Below are 15583 nucleotides of genomic sequence, written 5' to 3'. Positions count from 1 at the left end.
CTTCTCTTAACAAAGACATCTTGCTGGTTTCTGCCCATTGAGACAATCAGGCTCCATGGGGGTGCCTGACAGATGTCCTGATATCTCCATCCAAGTTTTTACTCAGAATGGAGCCTGTGATGTATTATTTAAACCTGTACCCTTTGTAAAACACACCCCAGGCTCCTGATAGGACATACTTCCCTTGGGGTCTGGAACTAGGTGCTGGGGGAGACAGACGTGCACTGTGTCCAGCCTGGGGGTCACATACTCCCACTCCAACACTGTGCTAGAGCGTCCCCTGGATGGGACAGAGCATGTATCCTCATGACGTTGTTGTCCCAGAACCAATGCTGAGCATCTCCCGTGCAAGGACCAGAGAGCTTTCCCAAGCCAGCATTGATCTGATGCACTTCTTATTTTGGATTTCTTTGTCCCACTGATACCTTTAAACTGAGACTGTCCAGGGCACAGAATTGCTTGGCACATCATTCATTCATTTGTTTATTTGTTCATTCAGCAAATACATAGTTCTAAGCCTGTGGCATGGCTGAGCAAGATAGATAAGGTCCCTGCCTTCACAAAGCTAACATTCTGTGCAGGGAGACAGAGAGAGGATAAGTAAGTTCATGGATAAGAAAGTTTTCAGATGGTGGGAAGTGCTGTGAAGAAATCTGAACCTGGGTGGGGAATGACTGGGAACCAGCACTTTTGTCCCCGAGGCCGGGACAAGCTTGTGAGTGTCCAGTGAACAGCAAGCTTGCTGGAGCAGTCAGAGCTTCAGCATGCGTGGGAGATGTGGTCCGAGAAGAGACAGGCAGGGTCTCTGATTTTGGATCTTGCTGTATTTGTGATGAGCAGGAAGCCTTTTCAGGACTTTGAGTCGGTATGTGGAGAGTCTGGTTCTCATTGTGCAGAGGGGTCCTCTGATCATTATTTGGTGGATAAGAAGATGAACAGGGTTGGCTTCAGGGAGAAGAGTTAAATTACTGCAGCCATCCAGGCAAGAGGTGGTAGCATGCCAGTGAAATTAACCTGCAGAGCTAGGCCCTGGCTTAGAGATGGGGACCATATTAGAAATCATGTAACTATGCTTTTATTAATGACACAAATTTTAATAAATGATTCCAAAGCATATGCTGTAATTCAGCTGGAGACCACTGCTCTGTGTATGTGTGTGTGTATGTGATGTGTGTGTGGGTTGGCACAGGGGGTTTGGTAAGCCCCAAAGCTAGCTAGATTCAGAAGCAGCTTTTTAGGAGAGTGGTATTTTGGGGGTAGCAGTTCCCCCTTATCTGCTGGGAATACATTCCAAGACCCCCAGTGGGTGCTTGAAACAGCATATAGTATTGAACACTATTTATATACTTTTCCCCCTGTATATACATACATATCTATGATAAAGTTTACTTTATAAATTAGGCACACTAAGAGAATATCAGAATTGCTGCATCACTACTCTTGGGCTTTGGGGCCATTACTAAGTATAATAAGGTTTACTTGCACTCAAGTAGTGTGATGTTTCGGCAGTTGATCCCATAGCCAAGTCAGCTAGCGGGTAGTATATAGTGTAGATTGACTGGATAAAGGGATGAATCACATCCTGGGCAGGACAGAGCAGGGCAGTGGGAGATTGCATCACACTGCTCATCTCAGTGCTCGGTTGAAAGTTTATAAACTGTTTATTTCTAGAATTTTCCACTTAATATTTTTGGGCCACAGTTGACCATGGGTAACTGAAACCATGGATTGGGTTGAGGCAGGGACTGTTGTATTTCTAAGTGTTCATGATGGACACTAGTGTGTATTTTAAAATGAGCTTATAAAGTTAGTTCATAAATTTCAGAATGCTCAATCTTAAAAGCCAATACATTTTTGGAACAGAATGCTGATGAGTGTTTTATTTTTTGCACCATATTGCATCTTGCGCTCACATGTATTTTTAGTGCCTTTGGCCACAATGAAGGTAGAGCCCGTGGCTGAGCTAATTTTGATTTCCTCGTTTTAGCCTCCACTATCCATTCTTGTTTATCTCGAGGATATCTGTGATTTGTGATCTGTGATTTGGAGGCAGTCTTGTAGACTTGAGGTCATCTTCCCAAGGAAATAAATGGATGGCTTGGTGTTTAAACATGATCTTAATTATTACTGCAGTGATTAGAGAGAACTCAACACATATACTTCTTTTTAGGTTGGAAGTACAGATTGTGTTTTTTGATATGAAGTTTTCTTTTGATAGTTTATTAAGAAAAAATGTATTTTTTTTGCGTTATGGGGGTTATTTATAGACATCAAGAAAACTGCATTTTGTCATTTTCCTTAAATGTTGAGGTTACATGTAAAAGCAATTTTTAGGTCACATTAAATACATCTTAAGAAAATATTCTCTCTGCTGCAGCAATAATGACCAAGCTCAACCTTCCCTCTGTGTCATACACCATTACCTCTATTAGTACTCTTTGGGTCTCTATAATTATAAAGCAGATGTGTATATTGGGAAGAGATGTTGATTTCAGAGTAAATTTTTCTAGAAAATAGAAGCTGGAAAAAAAAGGAAAACCCAAACTTGGCTTCGTGCTTGAAGAGACAGCACTGCTGTGTGTGGGTGGGTGGCTGCACGCACCCTCTGCTCAGAAGTGCCTTTTCTCTCCATGGGGATAACTGGCTGTGTATCAGAGATGTGGCCAGGAGGAGTAGGGAAGCAATGTGTGGGCAGGATGCATGTTCTTTTATTAGCATCGAGCCCAGAGTATGAACCAACCTGGGCCTCTGAAATCTGTACTGTTTCCTGTTTAATTACCCCACCCCCACCCCCGAGCCACCAAATGATGGAGAAAGAGTTGTTCTTGTACGTGAAATGAACCATTTCTGGGAGGTGGCTGTGGACTGAGCTGGCTTATGGATGCTCTTGGGTACCTAAGCTTTCTTGGGCCTGGAGTCACCCTCCTAGCATTGCACGAAGCTAGTCATGGGTAGAGGTTACCTTCCCTTGCCTGGTTCATTTCCCTGTCTTTGACTTCACTCCTCTGGGTCTCTGTGGCCGTTTTCTTTAGTTTGTCCAAGGCCATCCAGCCAACAAGTAGCAGAGTTGGGATTCCCATGATTTGTAGAACCCAATTTTGAACCAACATCCAGCTCTTCTGACATTCATCTGCACCCCTATCATCAGAATGTGCTTAGTAGGAGAACCTAGAGGCCACAGGGTTAGCTATTCCTTGGCCTCAGTGCCACAGGATACTAATAATACCCTCCTTAGAGGATTGTTGGGAGGATTCAGTTTGGTCACCCTAAAGAACCAAACACAGTGCCTGATATAGGGCTCAGTAGATGGGCATTATTATTGATGACAAAAGTGGTGGCATTAATTCTTTCTCCTACACTCCTACTTCTTTGAGGACAGGAATTGTGACTTCTTAACTGGATAGCCTTCACAGAAGAGTTTTGCAACTTGGCACTATTGACATGTTGGGCCAGATAATTCTTTTTGTGGGGGGTTGTCATGTGTGTGGTAGAATGGTTGAGCAGCATCTCTGGCCTCTACCCACTCGATGTTAATAGCACTCCCATCCCTAGTCATGAAAATCAAAAAAGTCTCCAGATATTAGCATGTGTCCTGTTGGAGGCAAAATTGCCCAGTTGAGAACCACTGGTCTGCACATACTCCCATGGGATCACAGGGCTTTTTATATTCTTCCTTATATATATATATATAAAGGATATGTGTGTGTGTGTATATATCCTTTCTATCTATTTTACACTCGTATAAGGTGGTCAGAAAATACAGGCATACCTTGGAGATATGGCAGTATTACCTGCAGTAAGGTGAATATTGCAATAAAACAAGTCACACAAATTTTTGGTTTCCCAGTGCATATAAAAAGTTATGTTATGGTATACCATAGTCTTTTAAGTGTGCAATAGCATTATGTCTAAACAGTCTACATCCCTTAATTTTAAAATACTTTATTACTAAAAAATGCTAACCATCATGTAAACCTTAAGTGGGTCATAACCTTCTTGCTGGTGCAGGGTCTTGCCTCCATGCTGATGGCTTGACTGATCAGGGTCATATTTGCTGAAGGTAGTTTTTTAAAGTAAGATGACAGTGAAGTTTGCTACATTGATTGACTCTTCCTTTCACAAATGCTTTCTGTGTAGCATGCAATGCTGTTTGATAGCATTTTACCCATGGTAGAACTTCTTCCAAACTTGGAGTTAATCCTCTGAAACCCTGCTGCTGCTTTTTCAACTAAGTTTATGTAATATTCTAAATCCTGTGTTGTCATTTCAACAGGCTTCACAGCATCTTCACCAGGAGTAGATTCCATCTCAAGAAATCACTTTCTTTGCTCATCCATAAGAAGCTACTCCTAATCTGTTAAAGTTTTATTGTGAGATTCTAGCAATTCAGACACCTCTTCAGTCTCTACTTCTAATTCTAGTTCTCTTGCTGTTTCTATCACATCCGCAGTTATTTCCTCCACTGGAGTCTTGAACCTCTCAACGTCATTCATGAGGATTGGAATCAGCTCATGAAACCGATTGCTCATGTTGATATTTTGATTTCTTCCCATGAATCACAAATGTTCTTAATGGCGTCTATTAATAGAATGGTGAATCCTTTCCAGAAGATTTTCAATTCACTTTGCCCAGACCCATCAGAGGCATCGGTATCTGTGGAATAGATACAGAATCACTATCTAAAATCATGTGTAAACAGATGTGCTGTCATTCCCACTTTATTGTTCTAGAGAGCACAGGCAGAGTAGATTTATTTTTTAATTTTTAAAATTGTTATTGGCGTATAGCTGCTTTACAATGTTGTGTTACTTTCTACTGTACAGCAGAGTGAATCAGCTCTAGGTATACACATATCCCCTCTTTTTTGGATTTCCTTTCCATTTAGGTCACCGCAGAGCTTTGAGTAGAGTTCCCTGTGCTATACAGTATGTTCTAATTAGTTATTTATTATATACATAGTATCAGCAAGATACTGTGTAAAAGAGTAAATTCAGCATAATTCTTAAGGGCTCTGGGATTTTTGGAATGAGAAATGAGCATTGGCTTCAACTTTAAGTCACCAGCTACTTTAAACCCTAACAAGAGAGCTGGCCCATCCTTTGGAGCCAGGCATTGACTTCTCCTTTCTGGCTATGAAAGTCCTAGATGGTATTTTCTTTCAATATAAGGCTGCTTGTCTACATTGAAAATCTGTTGTTGGTTATTATTTTAAGTTAATTATTTTAGCTAGATCTTCTGGATAACTTGCTGCGACTTCTGTATCAGCCTTTGTGGCTTCAGCTTGTAATTTTGTTATGGAGACACAACTTTTTTCCTTAAACCTCATGAACCAACTTCTCTTAGCTTTAGACTTTTCATCTGCAGCTTCCTTACCTCTCTTAGCTTCACAGAATTGAAGAGAGTTAGGGCCTTGCTCTAGATTAGGCTTGGACTTAATTAAGGGAGTGCTATGGCTGGTTAATCTATCTGGACTGTTAAAACTTTCTTCACATCAGCAAGAAGGCTATTTTGCTTTCTTATCATTCATGTGTTCATTGAAGGAGCACTTTTAATTTCCTTCAAAAACTTTTCCTTTGCATTCATAACTTGGCTAACTGTGTTCAAGAAGCTTAGCTTTCAGCCAGTCTCGGCTTTTAACATGCCTCTCTCGTGGAGCTTAATCATTTCTAGCTTTAAAAAAGTTTTTTTAATTGGAGGATAATTGCTTTACAATATTGTGATGGTTTTTGCCATACATCAACATGAATCTGCTGTAGGTATACATATGTCCCCTAACCTACCTCCCACCTCCTTCCTCATCCCACCCCTCTAGGTTGTCACAGAGCACCGGCTTTGGGATCCCCATGTCATATAGCAAATTCCCACTGGCTATTAGTTTTACATATGGTAATATATATGTTTCAATGCTATTCTCTCAATCATCCCACCCTCTCCTTCCCCGACTGTGTCCAAAAGTATGTTCTTTACGTCTGCATCTCCAAGTGAGAGAGCTGTGTTGCTTCCTCTCACTTGACCACTTAAAGGCCATTGTAGGGTTATTCATTGGCCTAATTTTAGTATTGTTGTGACTCAGGGAATAGGGAGGCCCTTGAGAGTCCCTTGGACTGCAAGGAGATCCAACCAGTCCATCCTGAAGGAGATAAGTCCTGGGTGTTCATTGGAAGGACTGATGCTGAAGCTGAAACTCCAATACTTTGGCTACCTCATGCGAAGAGTTGACTCATTGGAAAAGACCCTGATGCTGGGAGGGATTGGGGGCAGGAGGAGAAGGGGACGACAGAGGATGAGATGGCTAGATGGCATCACCGACTCGATGGGCATGAGTTTGAGTAAACTCTGGGAGTTGGTGATGGACAGGGAGGCCTGGCGTGCTGTGATTCATGGGGTCACAGAGTCGGACACGACTGAGCAACTGAACTGAACTGAGGAGAGGGAGAAAGACTGGGAAAGGCCAGTAGGGGGAGCAGTCAGAACGCACACAACATTTATTAAGTTCACTGTCTTACATGGGTATGATTTGTGGTGACCCAAACATTACAATTGTAACATCAAAGATCGCTGATCATAGATCACTATAACAAATAAAATAATTTAGTGAAAATGTTGGAAAACTGTGAGAGTTACCAAAATGTGACAGAGACAGAAAGTGAGCAAATGCTCTTGGAAAAATGCCAATAAACTTGCTTAACATAGGGTTGCCACAGACTTTCTCTTTGTAAAAAATCTCAGTATGTAGAGATTAAATCTCAGTATGTAGTATTAAACTGTGAAGTTTAATCAAGCAAAAAAAAAAAAAAAAACACACACACACAAGAAAACAAGGTATGCCTGTGTCGAAGTTTGAGAATTTTGAGAACAGAGGAGAATTCTGGCAATTAAGTTAGCAGGTAGATCATGTCCCATTTCATAGTCAACAGAAATACATAATTTCTTTATAGCAATTCTGTCTGCATCTCTCATAGCTTTAGAGTTACAGCCAATTACAGGACTTTTTGTACTTTCCTTCTCTTAAAGCAAGAGTAGCATCAGCTCTTTAAATATTACCACCTTTCATGAAATGGTACTTTTCAGGATGATTTTAGACCAGCAGAGAAAGAAATACATATTGAGAGCTTACTTACCATTAACACCTGTCATTTAATTGGCTTAAGTGTCTACATGAAAAATAAATAGAATGCAAATATGTTAAGTTAAGCCATACCTCTCTCTAGTATAGTTCCTTCTTAGAAATTCATGGAAATGGTATATTTTAGTTGACTTATTAAGAATGAGGGGATAGGAGTGGTCTTTCATCATTGTCTGAAATCTGTACATTTTCTTGAAATTCATTGCTCACCATGATTAATTTCAAAACTGTGTTTTTACTCAAAGAATGACCAAAATGCACCAGTAATAAATTTCCTGGCCAAAGTGTCACCGGGAACCAAATAATGGGGGTGGTCAAGCTGTGAGCTTTAAATACCTGGACCTTAAATCACACACACTTTGGTCTAATTAGCACCATGGTTCTTAAGCCTGTCTGTACATTGGACTCACCCGGGAGCTTAATAAAAATGGCGTTGCCTGTGCCCCACTCCCAGTCTCTGTCTCTGATTTAAGTGGTCTAGTTGGGCCCTGGATATCTTTTTTTTTTTTTTTTTAAGAACAGTTTTAGGTTCATAGCAATATTAACAAGAGGTACAGAGGTTTCCCATTCACCCCCTACCCCCACATATGCACAGCCTCCCCATTATCAACATCCCCCACCAGAATGAACCTACAATGAGATGTCATTATCACCCAGAGTCCCTGTGTACCTTAGAGTTCACTCTTGGTGGTGTACGTTCTATGGGTCGGGAAGATCACCTGGAGGAGGAAATGGCAACCCACTCCAGTATTCTTGCCTGGGAAATCCAGTGGACAGAGTAGGCTAGTGGACTACAGTCCATGGTGTTATAAAGAATCAGTCAAGACTGAGCACATACACACATAATAACATGTATCCACCACTATAGCGTCACACGAAATGTTTTTACTGCCTGACATCAATAATTTTATCTATTTATTGGGTTGTTCTTGGTCTTAGTTGTGGCATGTGGGATCTAGTTCCTTAACTAGGGATCGAACCTGCTTTAGGAGCCCAGAGTCTTAGCCATTGGACTGTCAGGGATGTCCCGACATCAGTAATTTTTAAAAAGCTCTTCAGGTGATTCTAATTTGTAGCTGAGCTGAAGACCAGGGGCATTGTAGAAAGCTGCAGTGACCTTTCCCCCTTCTGTCCTCACCCCAGCGTCATCCTCCAATTGCACGACTGTTTATGGGATTGTTGCTACAAGCTGAGTTGAGTCACAGCGGACTTACTATAGCTTTTTTTTTTTTTTAATGTAATTTTTATTCTAAGAAAAAAAATTTCTTTTAGCACCTTTATTCTGAAGAGTCCTTAATTGCTGTACTTAGAATGGCTCAACAGTGAACATTTGTCACGCATCAAAATAGCAGGATGAAGGAGTCAGACCTCGGGTGGTGGGGAGAGGCTGGCGTGTCATCTCCCCCCGGCGTGTTGTCTCCCGTGGTTGCTGGCAGGGGGAGGGCCTAAGCATCTCCCTGATTCTGGGCCCCATTAACAAGTGGCCTAGAAACACTTTTTTTTGGGTGAATAACAATGAGCTTTGTATCCACAGGGGTGCACTTCATAGTCCTCTGGAGCCTGCCCTCCACTTGTCATCAAGTCTTGAGAGCCACCTTCCCTCCCATCATCGTGCACCCACGCTATTGTTTTTCTCCAAGGGTGCTGGTTCGGTGCTCGGGTAGAGAGCTGTGACCCCTCTCATCATCCCTGACTCATGTCAGTGCAGGTGACTTAGTGACATGTGGGTGACTCCTGATGACCGAAGGACTAAGAAGGGCCCTGTCTGTGGGTCATCCTTCCCTCCTTTGGTGGTCTGCGTCTTCTCCAGCCCACCCACCAGAATAACATCAGGAAGAAATAGCAAAGTCAGCTCAAGGCCATACCTTCAAGCAACCCATTTCATCTCAGATTTTAAAAAAAAGTAAGTTTGTGTTTTGACTGGATTTAGATAGACAATAGGCCAGTGAGAGGAGCAGAACTTGGTTAAAATTTTTAGCCCAGAGTGAGATTTAAAAAAAAAAAATTTATTTCTGGATTTCAGTTCCCATTGCCCATTTGTGTGAATAATGAACATTTGCTTCTAATGTGGATGATAGCATGGGGCAAATTCAGCCTGCTGAAGCAAGGGTTTTAGGCCTGTGAGGCATGTGCAGTTCACGCCATTGCAGGGGTAGTAATGATAAAACCACAATGATAGTAGAATGGTTGACATTTATTGAACCTCCATGAGATGTAAGGCACAGTGATAAGGACCTCCCAATGGGTTATCTCACTTAAGCCTCATGAGAACTCTTGAAATTAGGTTGAGAATTTTTCTCATTATTCAGATGAGGAAACTGAGGTTCAGAGAGCTCACATGGTGAGTGAGTTACAAAGTCAGATTTTGAACAGAGCTGCATGACTCTGGGTGTCAACTCCCTTGGCTGCCCCAGAGTGTGTACTGGGAGCTGTCATCGGGGTTTAGTGAGCCAGCACCATTATGCCAGCCCTTGTCATCCGGCCAGGAGCTGCAGGGAGAGAGCACTGCTGCGTTGCTGCAGGAAGCTGACCACTTTTACTTGGGAAGTAGGGTGTGGTGCACCGGAGAGCAGAACTTTGACCTGCTGGCGAGATGCCAGTGCTCATTGACAACCAGCTGCTGCAACCCTGTTACCAAGGCGACGTAGATGGGACAGCAGAGCAGTGGTGGCCTCTGCCACACATCCCTTAGAGCATGAGAACCTTCGTTGGCTCCTGCTCTGGCCCTGCACTTCACCAGTCTCAGCGTTTGTGCCTAGGGTGCCGACCACTGAGGGAAACCTCCCCAAATAAGAACTGTCACCTCCACCCACAAAAATTAACTGCTTTTAGGTATGAGGCAGGGTGTGTGAATTCTGTGTATGTGTGTGGGAAAGTGTGTCCTTGTGGAGAGTCTGTTCTAGTCTGTTCTCAGGAGGCCACACTACATTATTTTTGTGATAAAATGCTGAGAGATACGTTCAGTACGTCCTCAGTCTCTACCCCAGTTCTCTCTTGGGACCAACAGAAACAGTTTATTAGCTGGCAGATTACTTAGGTTCCCTGCTCATGTGGCAGGGTACTTAAATTCAGTTTCCTCATCTATAAAATGAGGATAATAAATTGTCTTATACAGTTGCTAGGGAGACTAAAGAGTTAAAACTAAAGAGTTAAAACGCATTAGGACAGAACTGTGCACGTCGAGTCAGCACTTAGTAAGTGTATGAGCTGCCTATGGCTGCTGTAACAAGTGACCACAAATTTAGAGGCTCACAACAATGCAAATGTATTACCTTATATTTTTGGAGGTCAGAAGTCCAAGATGGGTTTTACTGGACTAGAAGCAGGGTTTATCAGACTATACTGTTTGGATATCCTCTAGGAGAGAATCAGTTTCCTTGCTTTTCCCAGCTTCTAGAGGCTGTCCAGTTTCCTTGGCTCGTGGCCCCTTCCTCTGTCTTCACAGCCGATGATGTAGCATCTTCCAGTCTCTTGCTGACTCTGACCCTATTTCTGTCATCACATCTCCTCCCTTCCTGTGCTTCCATCTTTAAAAAAAAATTTTTTTGGCCTCACTCTGCAGTATGCAGCATCTTAGTTCCCCAATCAGTGTTCGAAGCTGTGCCCCCCACAGTAGAAGGACAGAGTCTTAACCACTGGACCACCAGGGAAGTCTCCCTCTGCTTCCATACTGAAAAGACCCTTGTGGTTACATTGGGCCCACAATGTATATCCACAAGGATATACCCACAAGGATACCCACAAGGATATCCGATAATCCAGGATATCTTGCCATCAAAATTTTTAACATTATCACATCTGCAAAGCCCCCTTTGCCACATCGGGTAACAGATCCACAGGTTCCAGAGATTAGGACATGGACACCTTGGTGGAGGGACTTTATTTAGCCCAACATAGTAAGTGTTCGTGCATGCTCAGTCATTTCAGTCATGTCCAACTCCTTGCGACCCTATAGACTGTAGCCCACCAGGCTCCTCTGTCCAAGGGATTCTCCAGGCAAGAATACTGAAGTGGGTTGCCATGACTTCCTCCACGGGGATCTTCCTCATCTAGGGATCAAACCTGGGTCTCCTGCATTGCAGGCAGATTCTTTACCGCTGAGCCACCAGGGAAGCACCAATAAGTGTTACCTGTTTGTATAAAATAAAGCAGAATCAAACTGGCTGCCTTAGGGATGGAATAAACAACAGTTTGGTCAATATAGTTAACTGAAAACAGTGGCCACTTGCTGTGTTAACTCTGTCCTGTGTCAGGACCTCTGCATCCTTTATCCCTGTTCCCTGGAGTTTGTTTCCTTCCAGAGCTTTGGAAGGCCAGCACCTTCTCATTTTTCAAGTTTTCAGAGAAACGGGCCCCTGATCCATTTCCTCTGTCATAGCACGTCACCCAGTTTCATTCTCTGGCATCATCTGTTAACCTTTTAGTTCGTGTGTCTGCCCGATGTACTCTGCATGCCCTCCATGAGTGTCAGCTCCAGGAGGGCAAGGACTGTGTCTGTCTTGACTGCTGCCGTTCCAGTGCCTGGAAAGGTTTCTGGAACAGAGTAGGTGCACAGCACATATCCGTTGGTTGAAAGAGCAAACGAAGCCGTGCAGGCACAATGCTATGTGTTTAATATTCATTCTCTCCTGTCATGGTAGGGCCTTTTATTATCATTCTACCTCCTAGAAATGGAAACGGAGGCTCAGGGAGGCCAAATTATTGCCTCAGGTCAGTGGCAGCTAAATTTACACTTGGATCCTCCTGCTTCCAGTGTTCTTGGTCCCGTCTACCTCTCTGCCTCATGGTTATGATGTCATTAGAAGCTGCTTGAGCCAGCTCTTTTGATGCCCAAGGATACTGGCAGGTCTTGGTCTCTACTATAGTTTCTTTTCTTATAACATTTATTTTATTGAAGTGTTGTTGATTTACAGTTTGTGTTAATCTCTGCAGTACAGCAAAGTAACTCAGCGATACATACATACATACATATATATATACACACACACATATTCTTTTCCATCATAGTTTATCACAGGATATTGAATATATCCTGTTCCTTGTGCTTTACAGTAAGACCTTACTGTTCTTCCATTCTGTACGTAATAGTTTGCATCTGCTAATCCTAAATTCTGCTGTAGTTTCATTTTTAAAAGTTTTTATTATTATTTTTGGCCCATCCCCACCCCTCACCTTGACATTGGTTTTCTTCCATCCAGGTCTGTTGTGTCAAGTCTGGACTCCCCTGCCAAGACTAGCTCCATGGAAAAGAAACTTCTTATCAAAAGCAAAGAGCTGCAAGACTCCCAGGACAAGTGTCACAAGGTATTTATTTCCACAGCCGGCCTCCCTCCTTGCTGCAGGATCCTCCCGTCAATATATGCCGAGGGACCTGCCCGGGGCCGCCGCTGGCGCAGAGCCACCTGATCCTTCCCGCGCCGAAGTCGCGCCTCCGGCAGCTCAGAGGGAGATGAATTCGGGCCTTGACGCTGCCGTAAATCCTTTAAATCTTAACCAGAGGAGGCCCTGGATATAGAGCGGCCCGTTCCTCAACATGACCCACCCAGATGTCTGCGTCTTCCGGCAGGTGGCTCGGGTCCTCACCTGTGGCCGAGATGCATCCCATCTGCTTTGAGTGATGCGAAGTCTCTCTTCCTAGTCCTTAGAAACTCCTGCCTATGTAACTGCGGCCACTGTTGATTATGCTCAACGTCTCTTAACGCTCACTGTTCCAGCCCAGAGGCAGTTCTCTGGAAGCTCGTAAGAGTCACTTCTTGCCTGGGACTCCCAAGAGTGCAGACGAGTCCATATCTCCTTGCCCTGTCCTGGATTTGTCCTCTAGATCTTTGCAAGGAGATGGGGGGGATCAAGATGGATTTGGGATAAAATTAAACTGACATCTGCAAAAAAAAACCAAACCCAACCCAAAAAACAAACAGGTGAAAAAAATGGTGATTGTGGCCTCCTCGCTTACTGGGTTAGAGAAGTGATCGAGTGTGAACCCAGCCTTGCATGAGAGGAGTGACTTAGCATTGGTGACTGTCCTTGTGAAGACCGGTGTGCTCCCAGGCGAAGAAACCATGGTATTTCCATCCCAACATTTTGGCGAGTTAGTGCCAACCGGGACCACCAGGTGGTTTCGGAGGTGGCTTGAGACGTGATTACTCCTAACGAACCCCCCACGGGCCTTTTTTAACGCGTTGCTGTGTCTATTTCAGATGGAGCAGGAAATGACCCGGTTACATCGGAGAGTGTCAGAGGTGGAGGCTGTGCTTAGTCAGAAGGAGGTGGAGCTGAAGGCCTCTGAGACTCAGAGATCCCTCCTGGAGCAGGACCTTGCTACCTACATCACAGAATGCAGTGTGAGCCTTCCCCCCAAAGCCCCCTTCCCTCGGAGGTGGCACTTCCTGTTGTGTGTGTCTCATCCTGTTTCATGACAGCATCATGAGGCACGTCACAGCCAGGGGCAGAGAATAGAGAGGGAGGACGCACGAGCAGGACCTGTGATGTGCAGAGTAGCGTGCGCCAGGTGTGAGGGCCTGGAGACAGGAGGTCAGGCTCAGAGAGTCCAGGTAGGAGCCTGGAGACAAGCGTAGATGGCCTTGCAGAGGGTCTCACATCTCCCATCCCAACCTCTGTGGTCTACCTTGTGTCCTACATGATCAGCCTCAGGAACCAAGCTCCCAAATAAGGGCAAGACAATATGTTTTGAATTTGCCCCAAATCAACTATCGCCTAGAACCAGCATATCAACAAGAAAACTCAGGCTTTAAAACCCAGACCCTCTTGTCATTTTTTACCATGTGACTTTTTTTTTCTTTCCTTCACAAGAGTAGACTGTCTTCTCCATTGTCTCGTTAAAAATTTTCATTCAGGTGTTTCTTAATGTACAGTCTTAAGAAGTTGAACCGCACATTTTTCAAGTGTTTTTTCCACAAGGGAGAGGAAATCTATAGAACGTGGCTGATTAAGAATAACTGCTATGTTTCCATTCCAGATTTGGCTGCCTTTCAGTGGTGGGTGAAGTTATTCAGCTCTGTATTTCAGATATATGTTTCAGTGCTACTGAAGCATTAAGGGAACCTTATGGATGAAAGGTGTCCAGGAAACGTAAGCCAGGAGGTGGAAATAGATTGCTTGGAGTCCTAAATGATACCCGGGCAGAGAATGAAGTCATTGCTACTTTGAAAAAGGGTGATATACTTGATAGTCCTCGAATCACTGATATTCCAGAAGAGATTTTGTATCCACCCCAGTGGTGGTTTCATGGCTAGGGGATCTTACTAGTTTTCAGTCCTGAACATACAAGTAAGTATCTGCTAGGCCAGGTAGGAGACAGGTGGCTGCACTTTCAGGCTGGATCCATGAGGTCTCAAGGTGTTTGAGATGATGATTTCTTGAACCAGGGGATTTTGCAGGATGAAACTTGGAATTCAGCAACCCACTGGAAGCTGTCGTCGTGGGTCCGTCACCTGAAACCGTCTTGGTGTCTGCGAAGCAGCCTGCAGCTCCCTTAATGAGTCTTTCAACCAGAGCAGGATCCATGGGGCATCCCTATTAAAAATTTTTGCTTTCCGCAGAGTTTAAAGCGAAGTTTGGAGCAAGCACGGATGGAGGTGTCCCAAGAGGACGACAAAGCACTGCAGCTCCTCCATGATATCAGAGAGCAGAGCCGGAAGCTCCAAGAAATCAAAGAGCAGGTATGACTTGCTACCTGGGAGCAGGGCACCAGCTCAGACCTCTCATTTCAGGGGAGGCATGTTTGAGGGACAGAGAAAGGGGGGGAGGAGGGGGAGAAAGAGGTATGTAGGTCATTTGGAACTTTCAGATTCCAAATGGAACTTTTTTAGATTCCACATGGTTTATATAAATGTTCTAGCTCCTTTTGAAGTCTGGACCCCACAATGACTACTCTTTTTCAATCAAAGGTGTAGGTTTAAAGCAGTGGTGGTGGGCAGACTACAGCCTGTGGGGGCGAATCTGGCCAACCAACCTGTTTTCCATGACCACAAGCTGAGAATGATTTTTGCATTTTTAAATAGTTGGGGGGAGGAATTCAAAAGAATAGTTCATGCTGTGTGAAAAGTATATGCAGTTCAGATTTCAATGTTTATACAAATAAAGTTTCATTGGAACACAGACACACCCATTCGCTTACATATTGTCTGTGGCTGCTGATCATGCTTCACTGGCAGAGGTGAGTAGCTGTGACAAGAGACCACATGCATGGCCTGCAAAGCTGAAATGGCTTCCCATCTAACTTTCTACCGAAAGAGTGCCAACTTCTGCTTTTAAGACCATTGAAATAATTTTTAAAGATGTTTTCATAGCTTTTTAGATGCACTTTATGTTTTTGAGAGAAGCCAGGATAATTCATAGTTTTGCTTATCTAAAGATGTATCCTAGGAGGGGTGTTTGAGCCATTAAGGCCGCGTCACAATTAACACAGCAAATCTTGACTACATAAAGCCCTCCCCT

At 43.7% G+C, this 15583-nt stretch overlaps 1 protein-coding gene across 6 annotated transcripts in view; it reads left to right on the top strand.

Annotated features, from left to right (window-relative positions):
* Positions 1-15583, top strand: part of CIT (citron rho-interacting serine/threonine kinase) — a 171879-nt gene that overhangs the window by 78634 nt on the left and 77662 nt on the right. For all 6 annotated transcript variants that reach the window (XM_061141899.1, XM_061141897.1, XM_061141896.1 and 3 more), the window contains 3 exons: positions 12325-12430; positions 13324-13467; positions 14686-14805. In XM_061141899.1, the coding sequence (XP_060997882.1) occupies positions 12325-12430; positions 13324-13467; positions 14686-14805 (370 nt within the window). The remainder of the gene's footprint in view (positions 1-12324; positions 12431-13323; positions 13468-14685; positions 14806-15583) is intronic.

This window comes from Dama dama, chromosome 5 (genome assembly GCF_033118175.1).
Source record: "Dama dama isolate Ldn47 chromosome 5, ASM3311817v1, whole genome shotgun sequence".
Lineage (NCBI taxonomy): Eukaryota > Metazoa > Chordata > Mammalia > Artiodactyla > Cervidae > Dama > Dama dama.
The sequence above is the reverse complement of the archived record's forward strand: the minus strand, read 5'-3'. Positions and strand labels throughout refer to the sequence as shown.